Source organism: Ambystoma mexicanum, chromosome 7q (assembly GCF_040938575.1).
Source record: "Ambystoma mexicanum isolate Mex_15411 chromosome 7q, UKY_AmexF1_1, whole genome shotgun sequence".
Taxonomy (NCBI): Eukaryota; Metazoa; Chordata; class Amphibia; order Caudata; family Ambystomatidae; genus Ambystoma; species Ambystoma mexicanum.
The window spans coordinates 945241282-945264449 of record NC_090941.1 but is presented as its reverse complement, the minus strand read 5'-3'; the positions used below and the strand labels follow the sequence as shown (position 1 = coordinate 945264449).

At 44.0% G+C, this 23168-nt stretch overlaps 1 protein-coding gene across 1 annotated transcript in view; it reads right to left on the bottom strand.

Moving 5' to 3' along the window:
- The window catches only part of INTS4 (integrator complex subunit 4), a 1642132-nt gene that overhangs the window by 826260 nt on the left and 792704 nt on the right, over positions 1 to 23168 (bottom strand). Inside the window, exon 13 of the mRNA XM_069639944.1 lies at positions 7753 to 7868. Within this exon, the coding sequence (XP_069496045.1) occupies positions 7753 to 7868 (116 nt within the window). The remainder of the gene's footprint in view (positions 1 to 7752; positions 7869 to 23168) is intronic.

Here is a 23168-nt window from a genome sequence, read left to right as displayed (position 1 = left end):
GTTCTTAGGAAAATCTGTAGTGATCTCTATGTGTTAGCGCTGTTCCTTCCCAATCATTTCAGTCTGTTGTATATGTCCTTGCCACTAATTGGAATAAATGAATTAAATCCTCATATAAAGAGACACACAGCATGAAGGGGTTGTAGTTGCAAAGTAAACTGTTTCGCGGGCGTCGTTCCTCTTTTCTAGCCACTAAAATATAGTCTTAGTAAAACTTTCAAACCGATTTTCCCTATGCAACTGCTAGCATTTTTAAAACCGATTTTTCCTTCCCCTTTAAGAATCCCATCCTGCCATTCATTTAGAGTTACCCTTTCACTTTCATATCCTACCTGTGAGGTGTCTTTGTACCTTAGCATCAAAACCTCATTCCGATTTTTTATTTGTTTAGCCCATTTTCCAAGCCGTTTTGCTATTTTTTTTACCCATGAAACTAAGCAAATTCAATTTCCCCACGTGTGATTTTGCTGAATTGCGTTTTTCCTTCCAAAGTTGATTTTCTGAACTGTATGCCCGTTGTTAGTACGTTGCCTTGTAGTTTGCTAGTTTTCTGACTTCTTTGATACTGCCATACCCATTTTTGCTTTATTCATTCAACCGCACACGTAGAACAAATAATTAGGAATTCCGAGTGCTATTTTGCTCAATTTCAAGGGTTTTCAATCCGATTTTGCCTCCCATTCAGAGGTGGAAGGTCGGATTTTCATCCTGTTTGTTGCCTAGTGTACCCGAATCCTTGCTATTCCTTTCTACCCACACAACATTCAGTTAACAGGAGTTTGAGGGGGTGTTCCAGGGGGAAACATTAACGGTGGTGCTATCGGAAAACACCACCCAAAAAGTAATCTTGCCTTTATTCAATTGTGCATTGTATATCTTAGTTAAGAAGATCAAACTAAGTGCATTATATCAAATTACAGTGTAATTATCACACCACTGGTGATTGCTGCCCTATATTAAATTTGTGTGATTTTCATTGGAATATAAAAATAAATAAATATTGTATTACACACCGGCCTGGTTCATTGTCCATTGAGACCCGGGGTATTTGTTAAGGGGGGTGTGAGACGGGTTGGGTGCCTTCTGAAACTGAATTCGCAACAAATAAAATAAAAAGTGTTTTAATTGTGTACAGCATCCCTGGCCAGTAGAACGAGTACTTGTCTGGAGTGTCCCATGCCTTTAAAATCTTTAACACCTGTCCACAGCACTTCCCACACTCCTCCCGGAATCCTTCTTTGTAAAATTAACTATGATACTCTAACTCTCCCTAGGGATTTTGGAGGCTTCGGTCTCCCTGATTTTGAGCAATATAACAAAGCAGCACAATAGTGAGTCATGCTGGAACACCTCTGAGATGATCTGGGCACCTACAGGACCTATATCGAAGACCTGCTTACCCACCCTAAAAACGTCAGAGATCTGTTATGGTCCCCGGGCAAAGCAATCCCTAGCCTCATTAAAAACCACCCTACCCAGGCGGTACTGTGCAGTTTATGGAGGGAGAGCAAATTTAATTCCTCCTTCTCCTCCTGCCCATCGCCACTGAGCTCGGTATGGGCTGACCCACTAGACATGGGGAAGAGGGGCTTCCGTCACATACAAGCTTGGTCAGACAGGCGGCTAGAGAGGGCCAGCCAACTGTTTCCGAAAGGTCACTTTATTGATTACGAGGCCCTATCTGAGATCTTGGGAGAAAATGGAGTATTTTTGACTAATTGTGCTTGAAAGGCATGTCTGACCCGAGATGGTGCACTAAGATCTCACAACCCCTTACACCTTTTGAAAAGACCCTAAGCGAAGCCACCTCGAGGAAGGGGATTCTCTCTAGAATTTTCAAGGATCTTGTCAAGGCAGAACTAGGAGGTGGGCAGAATTTTAAGCAAGTGTAGATGGCCCAGATTAGGGGGGGGGGGTAATTCCAGATAGCACTTGGAGCAAGATATACAAGTTGATGTTCTCTGGTAATCTTTAAACGTCAGCAATTGAGCACAACTTCAAAGTAGTGCACTGTTGGCACTCCCCCCTCATCCCCCTGAAACTCTCAAAAATGTTTGGGGGATCCTCCCCCTGTGCCCCAGACAATGTGGTCAAATGGTGTCATGGTACCACATGTGGTGGGAGTGCCCACAAGTACAGATCTACTGGTCCGAAGTCCTCAGCTGGATCAAAAACACAATTGGCATATCCCCAAACCTAGATCCGCTTCAAATACTATTCAGCGTCCCAGACACTGACCAGAATGAATCCTGATTCCCAAAACATACTGAATCTATGCTGGGAGCAGGAAGGGTAGCCCTTGCCCAGAAATGGAAGGATCGGGCCTCCCCATCAAGGAAGGAATGGATTTGCAAGCTGTGGGATATATTTACATAAGAGAAATTGGAAGCAGTGCTTAACAACCTCTTTCAAACGTTCTCTCTTGATTGGGAAGCCTTTATTCTGAAACGTTGATCGATTCATGACCAGACCCTTATCTAGATGTGAATCCCGGGGCCCTATGAGAAACATGAATGGAAGTGGTACTGAAGAACTACGAAATGATCCCTAGCCACTAAAAATGTTTTTATTCCAGCATTATGCAATTAATCCAACGTCATGTCAGCCGGACTTGTTATGGTTGAGCAACCTAAAGAGGGTGGGGGCAAAAAAGGGGGGGGTAATTGTTATTGCTAAACCTGTATGTTTGTATTATCTTCCCAAAAATGTCAAACACCAAAATAAAAAAAATAAAAAAGAGCTATTAGGCTGGTTGCACTTCAAAATAGGATGGTACTAGAGACCATGCTAGCTGAAAGAGGAGGGATTTGCAAAATAGTTCGGTCATCTTGCTGCGTTTAAGATTCCTCCCCTACTGTGTTTCAGGCCATTAAGAGGTTACACACATTGGCGTCCGAAATTCATGTTAATGAAGGTAGCTGGGACATCGGTACTTGGGTTTGTAATTTGTTTACCACATGGGGTTGGAAAATACTTAGTCCTTGCTCTGATCACTGTTGCCATTCTCTGCTGTTGTTGCTACATACAATGCTTACCTATTTTAAGATCTATGCTTTGCCAGTGCTGTTCTAGAGCTCTCGAACACTTACAACCTGAACGATTGTCCCCTGGGAATGTGACAAATGCACTAATTAGGCAGGATATGGAAATTCAGAAATTTATGAATATCGATATACATGCATTTGATGACTTATAACAAAATGGCTTAGTTTAGGATAAAAGAAGGGTTTGTGAAAATGCATTTATTCAGATTAGCCTTAAGCTCCCCCATTTCGATTCATGCACTCACTCCATCTTGCAAAATCTATTTGGAGCTGCAAGGAGTCGCCACACAAGAGTGCCGAGTTTGCTGTTGCAAAAAAATGAGCTCAGTGTTATTACAGCCTTGGATCTTGCACAGGCCGGACCAAGTGCAATCAAATATTTTTGTCTGCAGTTCTTGATTGTGTGGGTCTCAAAAATGTATGTCCTAATAATAAGGATAGTTTATGACACAGGAGATGTTCTGTTTGTACCAGGAAAGGGTTATCCTAAACAAACTGTAAAAAACATGCCGCTACGCACTAACCCTCGGTCATGAAAACAAAAGATAATGTTGGCAGAAATGTTTTACTTTCAGTGAGAGCAGTCTGTTGTCATGTAAGGTCAGAAAGTTAGAATGTACCAGCATGAAATCACTGACGAAAATGTAGGTTTTCACAGAAAAACCTGTACGTAGCATGGAGCTGTAAACCATCTATGACATCACACTCGCAGCAGAACTCATGTAAACTGGGGGGCATAAAAAGATGTCATTTTCTTTCTGTAAATTGCTTAGTTCTACACAGCTATTGCTGGGTAGAACCAGAGTCTGCTTGAAGCAAATAAACTGCTGTTTATTCTCATCTCTGTGTCTGTTGGTTTCTTATCTTGTTTGCAATACAGTTACCAGTTTTTGGTTTTACAAGGTTTGCCACATTCTATACCGGTCCATTTCTAGTGATTACCTACTGAGCAGAGTCCCCAAATGTCAAAATTAGATTGAACGGGGAGGACACTGGGTTACTAGAGGCTAAGGCACAGCTAGTGAGATTGTTATTTGACAAGTCAAACAATGTGCACCAGTCCAACAGACCTCTTTATGATCTGGTCAGCCACTGCCTTCTAAACAAGGAGTATTCATGACTGTGAACAAGTAAACATTTTTTGGGCACTTAAGCATCTTGCATTTTAATTAGCGTAAACATGAATACATCACCTGGGTTGTAACCAATACACTAAATGTACACCTCATTTGTGAACGCAAAGCAAGTAACATGAATTACCCATGGCCATTTAAGTACCCCTTGTTTATTAACTTCTAATAATTCTGTAGTGATTCCCCAACCTAAAGGACTGAAGTTGTAATAGTCTGTTTTTTTATTCAGCCACAATGGGCAGTAAAATGAAAATGCCAACAGGCATTGGGGGCTGCGGAAATCTCCTATTTTGTATTTTTATCTGCAGAAATGCCTCCATTGTATACCCACCAGAAGTCATCCATGCATTGTTGCTGCATTTCTCCATTATATTGATGTGTGTGTGCAGCCATGGACTGATCCAAAAAGCTGACTGAGCAGGAAAAATGGACCCAGCCCACCTTAAATGAGCTCAGGCTTCACTAGAATCAAAAACTACTTTGGAAGCAGCCCGTTATCTTGCTGGATAGAGCAAATGACATTCAGGTCTGACTAGGAAAGCCGCCTACGGAATGGCAGCCCCACCCAACTTTGGGCCTCATTATGAGTTTGATGGTATCTCGGCAATAAATCCACCGAAATGCCACCAAACTGAATTGCCATTGCCGGCACTTGGTCCAGTGGAATTGGGACTCTATAGGGATTTCGGCAGAATTACCACTGCCGGTAATTCTGCAGAAATGGCATTTGTTTGGCAGTAAGGTGGCAGAATTACTCCAGCATTTTGCTGAAGGTTTTCCCTCCACCTTACCGCCAAACCCATTGTTTGGTGTGGCAGTAATGCAGTGGTCGATCTGTTACCACTGAATTACCACCATTTTTGGCCACATCGCCAAACTCATAATTAGGCCCATTGTCTGCCAAGTTAATCTACCACTTATCGATGACCACCTAAATAGGTCTTTGGGGGCCAATCTGCCACGCTCAGAGAATGGTTGGTGCTACGTACCTTCTCGTAAATACTTAATCTCTTCAATTCTCAGCCTTTCTGTGTCTCTTCCATTTTATAATAAAACCACCAACAATCTTAAGCCTTTGAGACATCCCCAAGATATTGATAACATGTTCTAAATTCAGCATATGCCAAAACCACATATGAAAGATATTTTCCGGGCCCTTGTTAAGAGGTAGGATGCATATAAGCATTAACCTAAAACTGCCAAATTGTAGGACATACTACCAATGGAAAAACAAACAGGATTTAGTATTCCATATCTATTGTTGCATTATCTTCCTGTAAAACACCTCCAGAATTAGGGTGAGTTGCAGAATGCATGCATAACTGGCCTAGTGTAAAATTAAATAAAGGTATTCTAAATAAATAATAAATGTTACTTTCAGTTAGAATCCTGAGGACACAAAGAATATGCCAGCACACTGGTAAGAATGGATTTTTCAATTTAATTCAATATAGCAATAGAATAATTTACTTACAAACTCAGTATACAATGCCTAAGGCTAACACAATATATACTTAAAATAGAAAATGTATATATATATATTTGTAAGGAAGCAGACAAGATTGTCCCTTGAGAAAGGCTATATTATTCCGAAACGCGTTGGGAATATTGAAGTTCTCTGATCCCAGAAGCAAGAAAGAATTCAAAAGAAAGAAATTGGAGATTATAGAGCGTGTTCTTGTATTGATATTGTTGGAGAAAATGTATGCAATTGAAATTGTTCTATTTGTGTACATAAGGACAAGAAAAGTTAAAATATCATAGGTGATTGGTATTACATCAAATCCAAATCTTTCTTTAACATCTATTGTTCATATTCAGAACAATAGATGTTAAAGAAAGATTTGAATTCAAATAAATGTTTTTTCTTGATTAATAATAGAAGAGTTTATTCTAGAATAGAGTGCTAGGGATTAACAGCGAGTCTTTGCTGTTAAAATCGATCTTGTGTTGTTAGTTTGGGTTTTGGCTAGAAGACCTGTTAAAAAAATCCCCATGCACCAGAAATACAACTCATTTATGTAATTTCTAAATTACAAGTGCACCAAATACTGAATGTTCATCCCTGTTAAAGATCACCCAAGTGTACTTTAGCGTCAGGAGAATATATACATTGAATAAAGGCTTTGTGACCATGTGCCAAGTTTAAACGTGTAACTTCAGAGAGTCCAAAACACCCAAGTAATATTCATCTGAGAATTTCAAAGCCACTAAAAGTGTCCCATCCTTCTTGTTTTTGGACACATTCTTGCATAGAGGAAGACATTCTGCAATCCCACATTCTTGCAATAACAAACGTTTCCAAGTTTGCAGTCAACGATACACAGCATTTGCACTATAATCGATGCAAATGAGCTGTGCGGAACTGGAATAGGCGGTTTAAAATAAAAGTTTGACCATAATGAAATTGTTATGCATGTGGACAATTATCTTCATTTGGCCAGGTGTTTATGCTTGTTGGAGCTAATTTTTTGCCAGCTGTCTTTACAACAACACTTATCTAGATGGCGACAAAAATAGAAGGTAAAACACTTATGACTTTATTCCCAGAACAATTATCGACCAAAATTGCTACCAATTCCAATTTTGGCTTCTGAAACATGCCTTTAAAAGTCCTACAGCATCTGGGAACATATTGGACAACAATAAGTAAGGAAACTTTCCATGATTAATGCAATTATTTACTAATTAATTCAAGGTTGAGATAGCTGTGCAATCAATTAATCATAACTACTGAACGTCCTAGAATTGAGCACATGGAGATTTCACTATGCAAAACCAATATCACGCGGAAATCCTTAATTTTGTTCAACGTTTTAATTGATAGATTAAAACAGACTGCATGCTTGCATCTGAAATTAGATTAACACAGAACCAGTTGACTGTTACAGTTAATGGCAACACCATCAGGACCGTAAGAAGTTAAAGATCTCAGTGATTTCTTGCCATTCTTTATCTCAAAGCAGCGGTCACTTTGGGCACTGATAATTCTACTACAGAAAATGTGGGCACCTTGTCAGCTTACCAACTCTACCCACAGCACCAGTGCTTGCATACATTTTGCTCAAATAAATACCTAAACACAGGGGGTCGAAAGCCTGTGTATGAACCAGGCAATTTCATTCATGGCCACAGGGGCTCCAACTCTCTCTCCAACCCAGAAAATTGAAGAAAAATTACTTGGGCCCTCAAAAGAACCTGGGTCGAATGGGAGGGTTGTTCCCTACCATCCACCACCATGTTATCAATGATTACACAGACCATGGTTCTTACTGCATAAAAACATTTTGAAAGGTATTGGGTAAATCACTTGGTATCAGTTGTCCGACTGGCAAACGAAAGGACAAGGCAAACAGGAACCACATGTTATGGCAACTTCAAGGCAGTCTACAAGATCAAGGACATAGCAAAAGGTACAGATAAATTGTGAAACTGTTGCATGAAACACCAGAAAAGTACTATTCTTCTAAATCTGCAAAATATATGTTTTTCCAACTTCTACGATCACAATACAACATTTACTTTCTGCTTCACACATTTATACAACTACAAAACTGTTAGCCGCAAAAGGATACAGGCGGGATCATCCATATCTGGCTCGGGTGTATCGAAAAATGGGTGTGTGCTCAGCAGCTCTGGCACTAGAGGAAGAACCAGAGTTGGGTGTCTGGCTCCAAGAAACTTTAGGCTCCTGTAATTAAAATCACAGTATTATTCTAATTCTACCCAGTGGTACAACATCCAGAAATAAATAAACTAAAGTGGCCCATTTTTTGATGAAACGTTGGTATGCTTGTAGCTCAAACGTTCTCCATGCAGTAAGCATAAATAGGAACAGACTACGTTAAAATGGCCTTCAAAACTGAGTAAAGTCATAAAAACATGTCTGTTTAGGTACCTCTCTGGCTACATATACCTTTTGAGATCTAACTCACTTTCAAACTCTGGTATCTTTAACTGTTACTACTACCAATAACACCTCTATTCTTACTTCTGCACTTAGGTAGTTTAAAAAGCCATCAGTCTTTTCTACAAGCAATTCATGATGTTTTTACAGCATCCTGATAACGGACCTATTGTCTGCATCCTTAACCGTGTACCTTTCAGCGTAGCATGGTGAGAAACTAGAAGGTGTCTCCACCACTAGTCCCAGGGATATATATATATATCTCTCTCTCTCTCTCTCTCTCTCTCTCTCTCTCTCTCTCTCTCTCTCTCTCTCTCTCTCTCTCTCTCTCTCTCTCAGGTGGCAGGGCACAGCCATCGCCTTTGTATCCAGACCCTGGGGGTGCACCAGTGCAGGAGGATCACCTGGGTGAGGGGTCTTCAGGGAGTAGGACACCAGATGGCGAGACGCAGTATCCCTCCCCCTGCAACACATTTACCCCATACTACCAGGTATGATATGTGGGAACATTACTCTCCCCTTTCCCTTCTCAAACACTTTCACACGGACAGCCCGCTCTGGGAGAAAACAGACTCACACCGGGGTAGTGTACCTGACATGTCTTGCTTCTATGGTCAGGCGAAGTCAGTCAATTACTGACAATCACTTAAACCTTCCCCACACGGATAAAGGGTGGAGCACGAGAGCACACTCTGAGCGAGGCAAAACACACAAAGGAACAGCAGTTTGAAGTCCGCAGCTGAACGAGAGGAGAAAGACGGGAAACCAAGAACGGTTTGCCAGCAGGGTAAATATCCTTGAACTTTTCGTCAAGAAATCGCAGCTTTCTAGAAACCTTTGAAGCACAAAACATAAGGCCAGGAAACCAGACAACATTGTGTCTCGGAGAATGCTATGTTCATTCATCCCCAGTTTTTTTTCACAGCTTTTTTTGACAAACATTTTTTGCCTAAAAAATGCATTGAATCTTTATTTTTTATTGGGGAGGGCGGGGGGGTCACCCAAAAACCTCCCTTCCCCCATTTATTCCCTATACCTCACCCTAGTGCTTATATGTCCTTGAATTTTCACCAAATCTGGCCATGGAAAAACAACAGGCGATGGGTGAACGTTGTATCATGTCGGAGATACCAAAAGCCCTCCTGTGTAACCAACGAAGGTGTAGAGGAGCGGCAGCCATCGGGGTATCATCCTTGGCTCCAAGAATAAAGAAGCATTAGAGAGATCAACACAGCCAGTGAGTTGGTGAGACCGATGCAAGACCAGCCTGTGTTGAAGTTAAGGTTGTAAGCGTCAACATTGTATAACGAGCGCTGGAACAAACATTGTTTTTTTAAATTATTTTTTATTTATACATTTTCAAGAAAACAAATTAATCCAACAGTAATAATGCAAGGGGAAGGAGCACATATGTCAATTCATCAAATTTTCAGTCCCTCGAGTCCATCTCTATTCAGCAAAACACAAAATTGCATTATCAGTTCATCAATTCAACTTTAACTAAGTCAAGAACAATTCATTTGTCAACAATCAATTGGAGAACAGTGCAATCATGAACAAACAGAAACAGCGGGGGGAGAAATAAAATAAAAAACATTCGGAGCCTGTGCAATTCGTAGCCATATCCGTTCTGTGCAAAGTACGCAGTTTCAAGTCTGTCAGGAGTTCATAAAGTGCCTCATCAGATCTGGCCTAAAGTACATCTGCTCCCTATCCTCCACATAGTCCAAGAAACGGGTCCAGATCCGTCTGAACCTTGATAGCTTCCCTTCTAGTATGGCTGTGGAACAAACATTGTTAAATGTGTGTGATGAAAGACGCGAGTAAAGCTAAACTGCTGATGAATGTTTGAACTTGAGAAGGAAAGATAAGATACCGTTGACAGAGTGGTCTGGCACCGTGAGTTAGCTCAATCGAAGCTCTCTGCAAGGTATCCCGCCAAGAGAAATGAAAGTCAAAAGACTGATGACAATATTGTATGAAGTGACTCAAAGTGGTTCTGCAACGGTTTAAGCAAAACCCATCGCACATTCAAAAGTTGATTTTGATATCAAGAGGATCCGAGTCCGAACAAGGGAGATCCGTGGTCCGAGCCCGAACGAGGGAAACGAAGAGTAAAAAGGGATCCAAGCCTGAAGGAGGGAGACTCATGATAAATACTGGAAGCAAGAACTTGTGCATGTGAAGACCCTAAAAGAAATGGAACTTTCAGATTTGTTTGTTACGACAGATCCTCTGCAGTAAGAGACTGTTAATGGAAAAGAGACTTTGGCAGAAGGCCCTGATGTCGACGTTTTGAACAGTGTCCTCGTGGCAGAGAAGCCAGAGTCTGTGCGAAGCTCGTAAGTGCTGCTTTGCCCCGTACTGAAAACATGGGGAAGGGAAGCCAACTACTTGACCGTCCTGGCGTATTATTTCTCGAACACTTTTCTTTGTTGCATACATTATTGTCCCACACTCTCTTGTATTTAGAAGTAATGATTGGCAATAGGTTCATTAGTATAGGCCCCTTTGATTTAACACAGACTCGACTAGGACTGCGTTATTATTATTTGATGGTCGTAGCTTGCTCTCATCCTTTGATTAAGGTTAGATTGGCGTTTAACCAACCCACTGAAGTTCAATAAACACCACTGAACTGAGATCACGCGTGCGTTTTCACTGTTTGATACCATGTCTTCCTTACACTGGACACCATATTACAGCTACTCAATGTTGTACTGGTAGGTCAGTATCACCCCTGACCTCAAAAAGGCCTGTATAGATTGGCCACCAGGGGGCGCAGAGATGAACACATCTGCATAGCTCCCCTTCAACCAGGCAGATTTGAGAAAAGAGTCCACCATGTAGTCCCCAAAGAGCTGCCACTGTGATCCCCCGCCGACCATGCACCGAGAACACTGTGTGGGAAAAAGAAAGGACCTGGAGGTCCACAAATTCCATCAGCAACTCCTCCAGAAGTTTTCTGCAGTTCCATAGTTGTCCTGACCCACCCTGCAGCTCCATGCTGATTCTAAGCGAGGTCGCTGAACGTGGACCGGCCCACGTCGGCATCCACGGTGGAGGACAATGCAAAGTTCGACTCCCGAGGAGCACCCACTCTTGCGCCCCCCCCCTTTTCTGAGGAGAGTGAACCACCAAACAATTTGAAGGGGGGCGCCCTGCGCCTCTCTACAAAGACACTGAGTGGAGTATTGCGGCCCCTCCCTCCCTTGCCTGACAACTCTTTACAGAGACCAAGGGTGTGTGACGTGAGCACTCCCCCCGTCCCCAGCAAGTAGACAGACAATGGAAGAACAACCGCTGCGGGGAGTGAGGCACTGACCACCCGCGACCCAAACAGGAGCGCCACAACAGAGACCTGCTTCTCTTCGCTGCACACGTCGCATTTCCCAGCTTCACGAGGCGCTGCAGTAGGGAGTGCAATCCCGACCCCCCTGCACCTGAGTCACGCACCTCCATTGTGCACCAGGTGAGCCCCGAAGAGGGAGAGGTCTGCCTCTCTCCGAGGTCCACCTCTCTCCTCCTGCCCAGGAGAACGGGCCCGGGGGGAGAGCTAAGTCGCAGCTTAATCTCTTGGGTGGAAATACCCCCAGTCTTGAGAGGAACGAGCTGGGGGCAAAGTGGGCCCTAGAAAGCAATCATGGCATGTCCTAGAGAGGAGGCTCGCACAGGTCTGGTGGAGCTAAATACACCAGATCTCCAACATGCGCTTATCGAAGAACAACCTCTCCAGGGACCCACAACGTTTCAGAACTCCACAATACGACCTCCACATCGGATTAAAAGGCAATGCTTACAGGAGGGGATATACTCCCCCATAATCGCTGTTCCACCCAAATAGACAGTGCCTGGCCATAACTAATTGCCCCAGCTGCACCTACTCTGGGCACTGGACCCCTAAACACCACGTAAGAACGGGGGCCTAAGTATATGAGGAAACCCATCTGCCCTCCTACCTTGGCCCATTATGGAATGGCTCCATCAGCAGTGCCCCTCAGAAAGCGCATATCTGTGAGCATGCCAGAACCGCCAGCACCCTAGACTGTCCGCATCCATTTATCTAAGAAGTCTTCTCATCCACAAATTCATAAACTGGACAGCCCCGCTGTAGAAATGTAAATCCGCCCGACCCCCAGGCCTGCGCTAGAAGTGGTGTCCATGACAGATCTGGCCATGGCGCGTGTTGTGACGTCCAAGAGGAGGGACATGGCAGCAATATTGGAGGAGCTTGAGGGATTCCAATCAGACATCGGCCGCCATCTCGACGCTCTAGACAACAAGGTGGATGATTTGGATGATAGACTCTAGGGGTTTGGAGCCAACCAGTCCTCAGTAGAAGTCCTGGAAACCCAAATTGACATGAGGATTTCTGAACTACAGAGAAGAGAAGAAGAGTGGGCCCAAAAAATTGACGTTTTCAAGAATCGTGAGCGCGGTTACAACCTCCAATTTTTCGGGTTCCCGGAAAAATGGATTGAAACACAAAGGGACATCAATAAAACAAAGTCATCCAAAAACATTTAAACAAGGATAAAACCACATAAACCACTACCGATAGAGCCAACAGAGCAGGTGGTGGAGTCGGGGCCCACGCTCTGTACTGTCCTCGATTACTTTGAGAAAGCCAAAATCCCTTAGACAAGGCAAAGACAGTGGGCCTAATAGAGTGGGGAACAACCCGTATCGCCATCTACCAAAGAACTATCTACATTCACCTTTCCTAGGCGAAGACTTTGTACCCCGCAGACAAAATGGCTTACCACTAAGGGCGCTCGATATAGGTGGGGTTTTCCCTTCTCCCTGAACTTTAAATATGAGGGTTATAAGTACAACTTAACAACAGAAGATGACATCAGTAGAGTCTCCCGAGATTTGATGGGGGAACCACCACAGAATTCTGTGTCTACAGTCGGGAAGGAGACGCGGGAGAAAACCTTTAAGAATGAGGGACCCAAAGACAGACGACGTATCAGAGGATACCGCAAGTTCAAAAAACTAAACCTGCCATCCCCCACACAGACCTGAGGAAGGAATCAAGGGAACGTATTCCATGTGTGACGAGGGCTCATCTTGTTTGCTTGTTCTGCTGACGGCAGGAGGGACCACATTGTTTAGTACTGTTTTCTGAGAATGGTCCTGGTGGGGCACGTGGCCTTTGTCAAAATGCCTAATTTTTCTTAGCCCAAGAGCAGGATATCCTGTTCCTTGGGGGATGATTTGATGAGAAATAAGCTAAAGCTTCTGTGCAGGTACTGGAGGTGTGAGTTTGTGTAAAGTAATAATTGTTGCGATGGGGGGGGGAGGGTGACCCAATGGAGTTGTTTTTGGAGAAACAATGCCCTGAGGAGGAGACTAGGTTGGTGGTCTGGCCTGATGGTGGACCAAATATCATCAAAGGCCTGGACGCGATCTGAGGGGAGATATGAGCGGGGGAGGGGTGGAGTTATTTTGTAAGGGAGAGTTTCTAAAAATCAAAAAAAAAAAATCTTATTGCTATATGCTACACAGGGACCTCCTTAAAGCATAACGAGCAAAGGAAGGAAACACCTGGGTCCGATGGGATGAACCTAAAATGTAGGGGTGTTTTGTTGATAACAAACAGGGGTCCAAATGCCTGATCTGAACACTGCCTTAAATCAAGGCTCTCTAAACATTACGAGCCTTAACTCCCCACTGAAAAGACCCCTAATGCTTTGCGAATTTAATAGTCGGAAAACAGACCTTTTGTTTTTGCAAGAGACCCACTGGAGGAGGGGCAGGGAACCGACTATGAAAGAGAAACAGTGGAGTTTGCACTGAGCAGCAAGATAGAAGCTAAAATCCCAAGTCTACGTGGATAACTTGGAAATAGTGCACAAATACAAAATGCATTGGAGGGACGTACAGATACACCACACAGAGTTAAAGTTAACGTTTCTCAAACAAAAGTATATGGAGAAAGGGGAACGCGCAGACAAGATACTGGCTTGGAGATTGCGTGCTTAAAGAAACGCCAGGAGGGTGGGGTCTCTACAACAAGCAGGGGCCAAGAGGGTCTACAAGGATGAAAACATAGCGGAGGAATTCCGCAAATACTACAAACTCCTCTACACAAGCGAATTTGTGGAAGACAGAGCTCAGATAGATGAATTCCTAGATACCCTCCCCATGACAGGTATACCCCTGGACAAAGCAGCCACGTTAGATGACCCAATATCTGTAAAGGAAATAATCTCATCAAATGGGAAAATGAAAGGGGGAACACCGTCAGGAGATGACTGGTGGACATGTCCCAAGATTCAGGTGTTTTAGGCTGAGGTCCTTAGCTGGATGAAGGAGATTGTGGGAATATCCTTGAATTTTGATCCCCTACTAATGCTTCTGGGTGTCCCAAGGGAGGGCAAGGAGGAAGCCCGACCTCAGAGAATGTGGGAGGCTATGCTGAGAGCTGAAAGGGTTACAATAGCACAAAGATGTAAAAGTAATTATGCCCCCTCGAAAGCTGACTGGATGAATAAACTGTGGGATATCTTCATCGTAGAGAAGCTCACCGCAAAGTGATGGCATGGAGGCTTTCCACACGGACTGAGGATTGTTCATATTGAAATGGGGTAGTAGCAAACCAAGCTAATAAACTTGTTAGAAAACTTGTCAGTGGATTTGGCCAACAATTCCAATAATATAGGTCTCTAGCTCTGCCTTCTCCACTGGGGATAGATCTGCTAAGAAGGCCTCAGGCATTTTACATCGGGTGTCTCCGAATTAGTTTCCATTCATGTTTGAGCAAGAGTGCATCTTAAGATTTATATGCTGTAGCCCTGTGTAGTGCACGTTTATATGAGAGGAAGTTGGCAGACGGCGGGAGGGTCGAAAATGTAACATGGGTAATGGAAAGATGTAACAGGTCATGGTAAAGCTGTAACTGTTTTTGTTAATCTTCTTTTTGTCGAAAATGAATAAAAAAAAGCTAAAGTTTTAAAAAAAGGCCTGTATACTGTTAAGATGGATTTCCAAAATCAGCCCTGGGGGAAGATTTTGTGAAGCCACCTTGTTTTGTGGTAAACGGGGAGGACACAGAGGTTAGCCCAAACCAATCACGGTCAGGTAGCAGAGCAGTCAAGGCTTAGTCTCAGGAAAGGTGAGAGTGTGCTCTTGGGCTACAATGGGTCCACAGAAAGCCACACCGGAAATTCCAGTTAGACCTTAAGTATGACAAACATTACATACCTGTAATCATCTTTCTGATGTTTGCAGCTGCTTAGATTCACATGCTTTGCATAGGCCGACATCTAGTGGTTGGTGCAGATTATTACATGATTTGTTTTCTATCACGAAAAGGGACGTCGACTGCACTTTTCTGTAATACTGTACCCACGATCCTTCACGAGTCGAGGTCCTCAGATTGTCATTTTTCTGACCTGAGGTCGCATGAAGTGAATACTGAAAGAAGTATGAAGGAATTGTGTTGAAACCCCACACTTAAAAATGTGTTGTCTATGGTATCTTTTAATCCCAAAGAGAAGAGGATGTGTGGTGCATATGAATCTAAACAGGTATAAGCATCAGAAAGACGATTACAGGTACGTAATATTAGTCTTCTGAGGCGTGTGGACCTGCTTAGAATCACATGCTTTGCATAGACTAGTAAGCAGTACCAGATTAAGGTGGTGGGTTGATAAAAGGAACAGACAAATGCTTAAGCACTGCCTGTCCCACCTGCAAGTAATTTCTGGTTTGTGTGTCAACACAGTAAAGCTGCGTGAAAGTATGGACTGAACGCTATGTAGCTGTCTTACAGATAGCCTATAGTGGTAATATTGCAATGAATGCACCTGCACTACGTGTAATGTGCTCTGTAGGAGTAAACAGCAGTGTTTTCGTAGTTTGTTGTAGGCGCTTTACAATCCATTCAGCAATGGTAGTCTGAGACAGGGTCACCATCTCTTCCAGCGGCTGGAGACACAAAGAATTTTGGGGGGCATAACAAGTTTGCCAGCATCACGCCAGTAATTCTGGCGAGATACCAGCAAACTGACCTATCGTTTCCACTGCTGTCATGACCCTGGCCCGTGGCCCTCACTGGCAAGTCAGCCTTCCAGTAAGGGCCAGGTCAAAGGCCTTAAAACCTCATCCAAGACACTCTGGAGTCAGGCGCCAGGCTCATAACCATCATGAAGACCAACATTAGAATGGGATTATTTACTTGGGACTATTTAACTTGGGGGGGTTCAGCCAACATGGACGCACGCACATAGCTCAGTTACAAGGAACTGAGCTATGCAGTCTAGTCTTTTGGGTGTGGCAGGCCTGGGACTACTTTACCTGGACTACTTCAACTGAGATTATTTAAACCACATCCAAACAGCAGAACATGCTTCGTGTTATTCTGCTGTGGGCAGCGTAACGCTCACCGTGTACAGTTCTTGATGCCATTTTACCTGAAACCAAGGACCTGCAGAGAGAGAAAGAACACTACGAAACTTACCTGGAATAGTATCCTCACTTCAATCCATCTCCGACTTCAGTTCCACTCACCTGAAGGTACGAACTCCATCATCCGGCACCGCATGCATCATGGAATACCATAACCTAGAAAGAGGAGGAAGAAAGACAGCATTAATAAGCGTTTACTCATGTTTCCTCCTGAATGAAGAAAGCCACACAATTCTTACCTGGGTAGTCATCTCCTGGTCAGTATCATTGCTGGAACATCACAGCGCTCGGCGAGCAACATTGTGACCTGCAAGGAGAGAAAAGACACAGGTTAGCAATATAAAAGGTGAAACAGCACCGCGCATTATTCACTGGACAGCATCGCGCACACCGCGCTTTCGCCTACCGGCCCATGCTCATCTTCAAACTGCATGACAACACCAAAATACCTTTCCATACCTAAAAGGAAAGAAGCAAGACATTATTATTCGAAGAGGAACATAAGAACTGCATATAAAGACTGTAAAGCAGCAAACCTACGGAGTCGCAGCAGGCCTGGATTCCCACATGGGGCTTGCACCAGTGAAGTAACTTGGTCGCTGCTCGCCCCCCACATCTATGCGCCCCTGCCACGAGGAGCAGGACGGAGAATCCACCTTTTACAATATTAAGGTGAGGAGAAGGCCCAAGGGGGAGGAAGGAGTTGAGGCCAAGGGAGGTGGGAAAACAAAGACAATCTGTATTGAATCCAGCTCTCCTATATTGCAGACCCATCTTTAACCAGAGGCCTTACCAAGGGACCGGGAGAGGGTACGAGAGTGTAAATCATCCAACCAGTTTTAATACGGGTTTCCAAAAACCACTTTCCAGATTGGGCCAGATTGAGTGAGAGAGATTTACTACGGCCTCAATACCATATGTTAGGGAAGGTATCACTTTCTGTACGTAAAACTTTTACTGGAGTCAAGGAGAATTTTCCAAATTTGCCGTTAACTACTCTTCCTTGTTAGCTTAAGTTCTTGACTTTTGTGAGCAAAACATCTTCCCAATTTTACTCCACTCTCGAGATGTTAAATCCGACTCCTAGATACCTTATCTCAGGAACTGATTCCAAATGTTCTCCTCCAATATCCCATTAGAATTTTTTCATTGATGTTTTCTTCGTTCCACCCACTGTCATGATCTTCGATTTTTCCACATTGATCATTAAGTCGTTCTTTTTGATACATTGCTGCAAGTTCGTTAAAAGCCGCTGTAATGCTATTCTCGTTTCGTCTACTATCACTATATCATCGGCATAGCAGATTAGTGTCACCTCCTGATTGTTTAATTTCGGTGCGAAATGCCTTATATTCGCAGTAATTTCCAGCAGGTCTGCGATGTATAGTAGAGTAGCCGCGAGGGGACAGCATTGTTTTACGCCCTTTGTAATTTCAATTTTTGCAGTTAGTTCTCCTTCTTCACCAAGCCGAATTTGTGTTGACGTATTCTGATGTAACGCCCTTATTGGGTTCAATAGTTAATTAGGGCAATTCCACTTTTTTAGCTTTTCCCACAGCTTCCTCCTATTGACCGAGTTAAATGCTTGACTTAAGTCAATAAATGCCAAATGTAATTCTCTTTGAACCCCAGAGCGTTTGTTTTTAGCATTGAAAGAATAAAGAGGTTTAGAACTATGCTGGTTCTCTTCGTGAACCCCGATTGTCAGGGATCTATGTTGTTATTTTTTTCTGCCCACGTTGTTAGACTCTTCTGAAGATCTGCAGCAAATAATTTTCCAGTTGTTGCTAATAGGGATATTGGTCGGTAATTGCTGGGCTTATCTTGCTTTCCCTTTTTTGTATATCGGAACTGTAATGCTCTAGTTTCAAATTTCAGGCATTTTCCTTTGTTCTTCGATCATTTTGAACAATTTATTTATTATCGCCCAGATGGAGGTTCGAAACACTGTCTGGCCCAGCTGCGGAAGTATCTTTTAGTTTCCTGATTGCTTTTTCGATTTCTTCTGCGTCCATCATTATCTTCCATGCATATTCAGTAATTGAGTCTAATAGATCAACGTCTTCTTTGATTGATTGATTGATTTATTTATAGAGCGCTTTACACCAAGGCGATGTACATTGGAACAACAAAATACAGAGTAATAATAACTTTATGAGCAAATTACAACTTGAATAATTCAGCAAAACAGTGCAAGGAGCAATTGGCAGAGGGGGTGGGGGAGTGGAGTGGGAACAGGAGTGTTGGGGAGGGGCAGGGGAAGGATTGAATAAATGTAATAGGAGGGGAGGTAGAAAGTAAAGGTAGAAGGGAGAGAGGGATTAAAGAGGGGAAAAAGAACAGGGGGGAGTAAAGAGGGCAAGGGGTGAATCAAGGAGGAGGGATTTAAGGGAAGTGCGAAATGAGGTGAGGGAAGTGGAAAAGCGGATTGAGAGGGGGAGAGAGATCCAATGCAGAGGAGCAAGAAGTTGGAAGGAGCGGAACCGGGAGGAAGCACAGGGGGGAGGGGGAACAGTGAGAAGGAAGTGGTCAGCAGAACAAAGGGGGCGAGAGGGGGAGTAGAAGGAGAGAAGGGAGGAGAGATAGGGAGGTGCAAGGCCATGGAGGGTTTTGAAGACAAGGCAGAGAAAGTGGAATTTAAGTTGTAGGTGGAAAGGTAGCCAGCCAAGGTGAGAGAGCGAAGCGGAGATGGAGTCACGGGAGGTAAGGAGACAGAGGGTACGAATAGCAGAGTGGTAAATAGATTTGAGAGGTGTAAGCTGAGATGAGGGAAGACCGAAGAATAGAGAGGAGCAATAGAAGAGACGGGAAAAGATGAGAGAGGAGATTAGGAGTTTAGTAGCATGGAATGTGAGGGAGGGAAGGATTTTGCGAATATTGTAGAGGTGGTATCTACAGGAGCGGGAGGTGAGTGAAATGTGTTGCGAGAAGGTGAGAGAGGAGTCAAAGAGAACACCTAGGTTGCGAGCATGAGTGGAGATAGGGAGATTGGAAGGAGCAAAGTGGATGAAAGGGGGAGGAGAGGGAGGAGGAAGAGTATTAGAGGGGAAGAAAAGGACTTTGGTTTTATTGGTGTTAAGTGAGAGAAACCGGGAGGACATCCAGTTCTTAATGGCTGTGAGACAAGAGGAGAGTTTAAGGTGGAGGTCAGGTGTGAAGGAGGAGAAGGAGAGAAAAAGTTGAGTATCGTCGGCATAGAAATGATGGGAGATGCCAAAGGAGGAGATAACAGGGGCAATGAGAGAGGTGTAGAGAGAGAAGAGGAAAGGACCAAGTACAGAGTCTTGAGGAACACCGTAACTAAGTGGGAAGGAAGGAGAGGTCTGGTCTCCCCATGAGACAGCAAAGGAACGAGAAGAAAGGTAAGAGGATAGCCATTTTAGGACAGGGCCTTTAAACCCGAAAGAGGAGAGAGTGTGGAGAAGAAGTGGATGATCGACAGTGTCAAAAGCAGCAGAGAGATCAAGGAGAATAAGGATAGAGGATTGCTTCGCATGACGAGCGGAGAGGAGGGAGTTGAGGATAGAGGTGAGGGCAGTTTCGGTGGAATGTTTAGGACGGAAGCCAGATTGGAAAGGAGGAAGGAGGGAGGAAGAAGAGACAAAGGAAGAGAGTTGAGAGTAGACAAGGCGTTCAAGGAGTTTAGAAAGAAAAGGCAGAAGGGAAATAGGTCTGTAGTTAGCAGTAAGCAGTGGATCAGCAGAGGGTTTCTTGAGAATAGGAATAATCGTTGCATGTTTGAAAGCAGAAGGGAAGGTAGATGAGGAGAGGCAAGAGTTGAAGAAAGAGGTAAGGTAGGGGATAAGAAGAGGGTATATCTTGGGGATGAGAATAGAGCAAAGAGGGTCAGAGGGGGCGGATGTGGGGTGGGCTTTGGATAAAAGGGAGGAGACATCAGAATGGGAAACAGATGAGAAGACAGACATGATAGAAGAGGGAGGGGTTTGGAGGAGGAGAGAGGGAGTTGGAGAGGGAGTTAATTTTTTGCCTGAGTGTGATGATTTTGGAGGAAAAGTAGTTGGCAAAGTCGGAGGGAGAAAGTGTGGAATTGGATGAGGGATCAGGAGTGGGGGGAGAGAGAAGGCAGGAAAGAGTTTGAAAAATCGGACGAGGATGGGAGGCTTGAGATTGAAGAAGGTTAGAGTAGTAGGAGGACTTGGCAGTCATTACCTTCCATGCGTATTCAGTAATTAGAATCTAATAGATCAACGTCTTCTTTCTTTGCTGTGAAGACTTGAGTGTAGTGCTTTAACCACTCTTGTTCCGAGACACCGCCAATTAACCTTTTGTGTTGGTTAACTGTACAGTTGTTGATTAGGTCGCAAGTTTCTCTTGTGTTTGTATTCCTTAGCGTCTTTAACATCGTCTCTCCTTGTCATTGTGCTCTTCTCTGACTGAAGTCAATTAACCAATTTTTATAATATCTTTGTCTTTCCTTTATTTTCGTTTGCAGTTCTTCGTTTATTTCTTTTTTTTAATTTCTTTTTTTATTTCTCTTATTTCCTTTAATTGTTTTCTTCTTTCCACCAGTTGACTGCTGTAGGTATGTAATGTTACTAGGGCGTCCTGTTTTAATCCTGTCTTCTTTACCCCATATGACTCCAACAGTGATTCATAGTTTAGGTCTCCCATTAGTTTATTTCCCTTTTCAATAAACTGGCCTTTTAATGTTAATATATCTTTCCTTGTCAACCGTATCCGGTTTGCAGTTGGATTCAGTTCCAAATTATGTGTAAGATCTTTCGCTGTTATTCTCTTTTTTTCCTTTCCTCCTTCTGCAGTACCATTTTCAAAATGTTGTGGTCGCAGTCATCCTGTTTCAGGATGTTAAAGCTTTTAGTATTTCGTAAAATTGCAGAGGAAACCCAGATGTAATCTATTGTTGATGACACTTGGCCATTAGACCATGAATGTGCTCCTGGGAGGTCTCCCGTCGTTTGGCCATTTAACATGTGAAGATTGAGCCCAGTAGCCATTTGCACCCATCTTGTTAGGTTTGATTTTCCCAGAGTTAGTTGTTCCAGTCAAGTAGTCCCATTTAAATTTAAGCATCTGATGTTGAGGTCTCCAAACTTTGTTTTGATCACCATTTCTTTTACTATTGTCATCACTACACGTTGGCGTTGTTGAACTTTAGTTGTGAGGTCAAGGATACAGACTATCCGCTCCCAAAGATGGAACATACGACTGGTGGGAATACCGGAGAGGGAAGAGGACCCCAATGTGGAGCTGTTTGTGGAACACTGGATTCTGGAGAATCTACAAGTGAGGGGTCTCTCAAAGTTACTCACTGTAGAATGAGAGCACAGGGTGATTGGGAGGGCCCTGCCGCCGAGGAGTCCACCATGGTTGATCGTAGCAAAAATATTAAATTTCAGAGACAGGGTCGCTATCCTGCAGGAGTCACTGGAAAGTAGGCTATGAGGTGGGCAACATGAAGCTGCACATCTTCCCAGACTTCACCCTGGAGTAGGACTTTTGATGCAGTGCAATGACATCTCCGGGAAATGAATGTCAAATATTTGATGTTTTATATGGCATAATTGAAAATCATCGCAGAAAGCAGGTCCTGGTTATTCACATCACTGCAGGAAATGTGGGCCTGGTTGGAGTCACCACCAAGACGCCCAGGGCTAAAAGGGGAAGGGCTGGGAGGAGCTTCACAACCAGGGGACGGAGAACAGTTCGAGGTGGGTAACTTGTGCCGAGGGTTCTTTGGGCAGACAGTGGGGAGGGGGGTGCGCAAGTGGAGTAGTGATACAAATGTTTAAGCAGGCGGAGCAAGTGCCCGATTGGGGCGAACTCTGAGTCCTACGGTTATCTGTCCGCAGGGGGAAAAGGGTATGGCGGATGGTATGACTGGGGGGTCAAGCATATGGGAGAAGGGGGGGGGGAGGAGGTAGTTGGTGGACCAGTGAGGGGGATTTGTGGTGGGCTGAGCAGAAAGAGCAAGGGTTTTGGTGGGATTAGGGGGATGGGCGGGGGAGTGTTGGGTATGGGAGATAGAGAGGCAGCGGAGGGAGAGGAGGGAGGGGATTGGTGTGGTGGGTTGGAAGGTTCTAGGGCCATGGGAGTGGTTAACCTGTGGTCTGGTGTGATAGTTGGTGGGGAGGGTAAAGTAAACAGTTGGGAAACAAGGGTTCAATTTGTTGGGTTGGATGTTAGAGTGCAAGGTTTGGATCACATTGCACATTTTGGAGTAGTATGGGTACAGGTTGGAGGGGGACGATGTAAGGGAATCTTACTATGGGAAGGGAATGGGCTGTAGATTGGGACCTGGATGGAATGTCTGCAGGTTAGGTAAACGGTCAAAAAGTGAGCAGGTGAGGGGATTCCTGAGAAAACATGGGGTCCAACTGGCTATGCTCCAGGAGACGCATATGGTATGGAAAGATTTAGATTCACTTAGGAGGTGGCGGGGGTAGTGGTGTGAACATCATACTCGTACGCAAAGGGATTCTTGATCTGGGTTGCGGCGGGGGTGCCAATTTGGGTGGACATAGTTTTGACATACGATGTGGGGGGGGCCCGTGGTGCTTGTGGGTGCACATGAAGGTAGAGACATCTGTGTGATTAATTCTTACCCACCAAATGTGGATGACAAAGACTTTTTTCCAACAGTATTGAGCCTGGAAGGGGTGCATAGAGAGGGCCTAACTATTTGGGGAG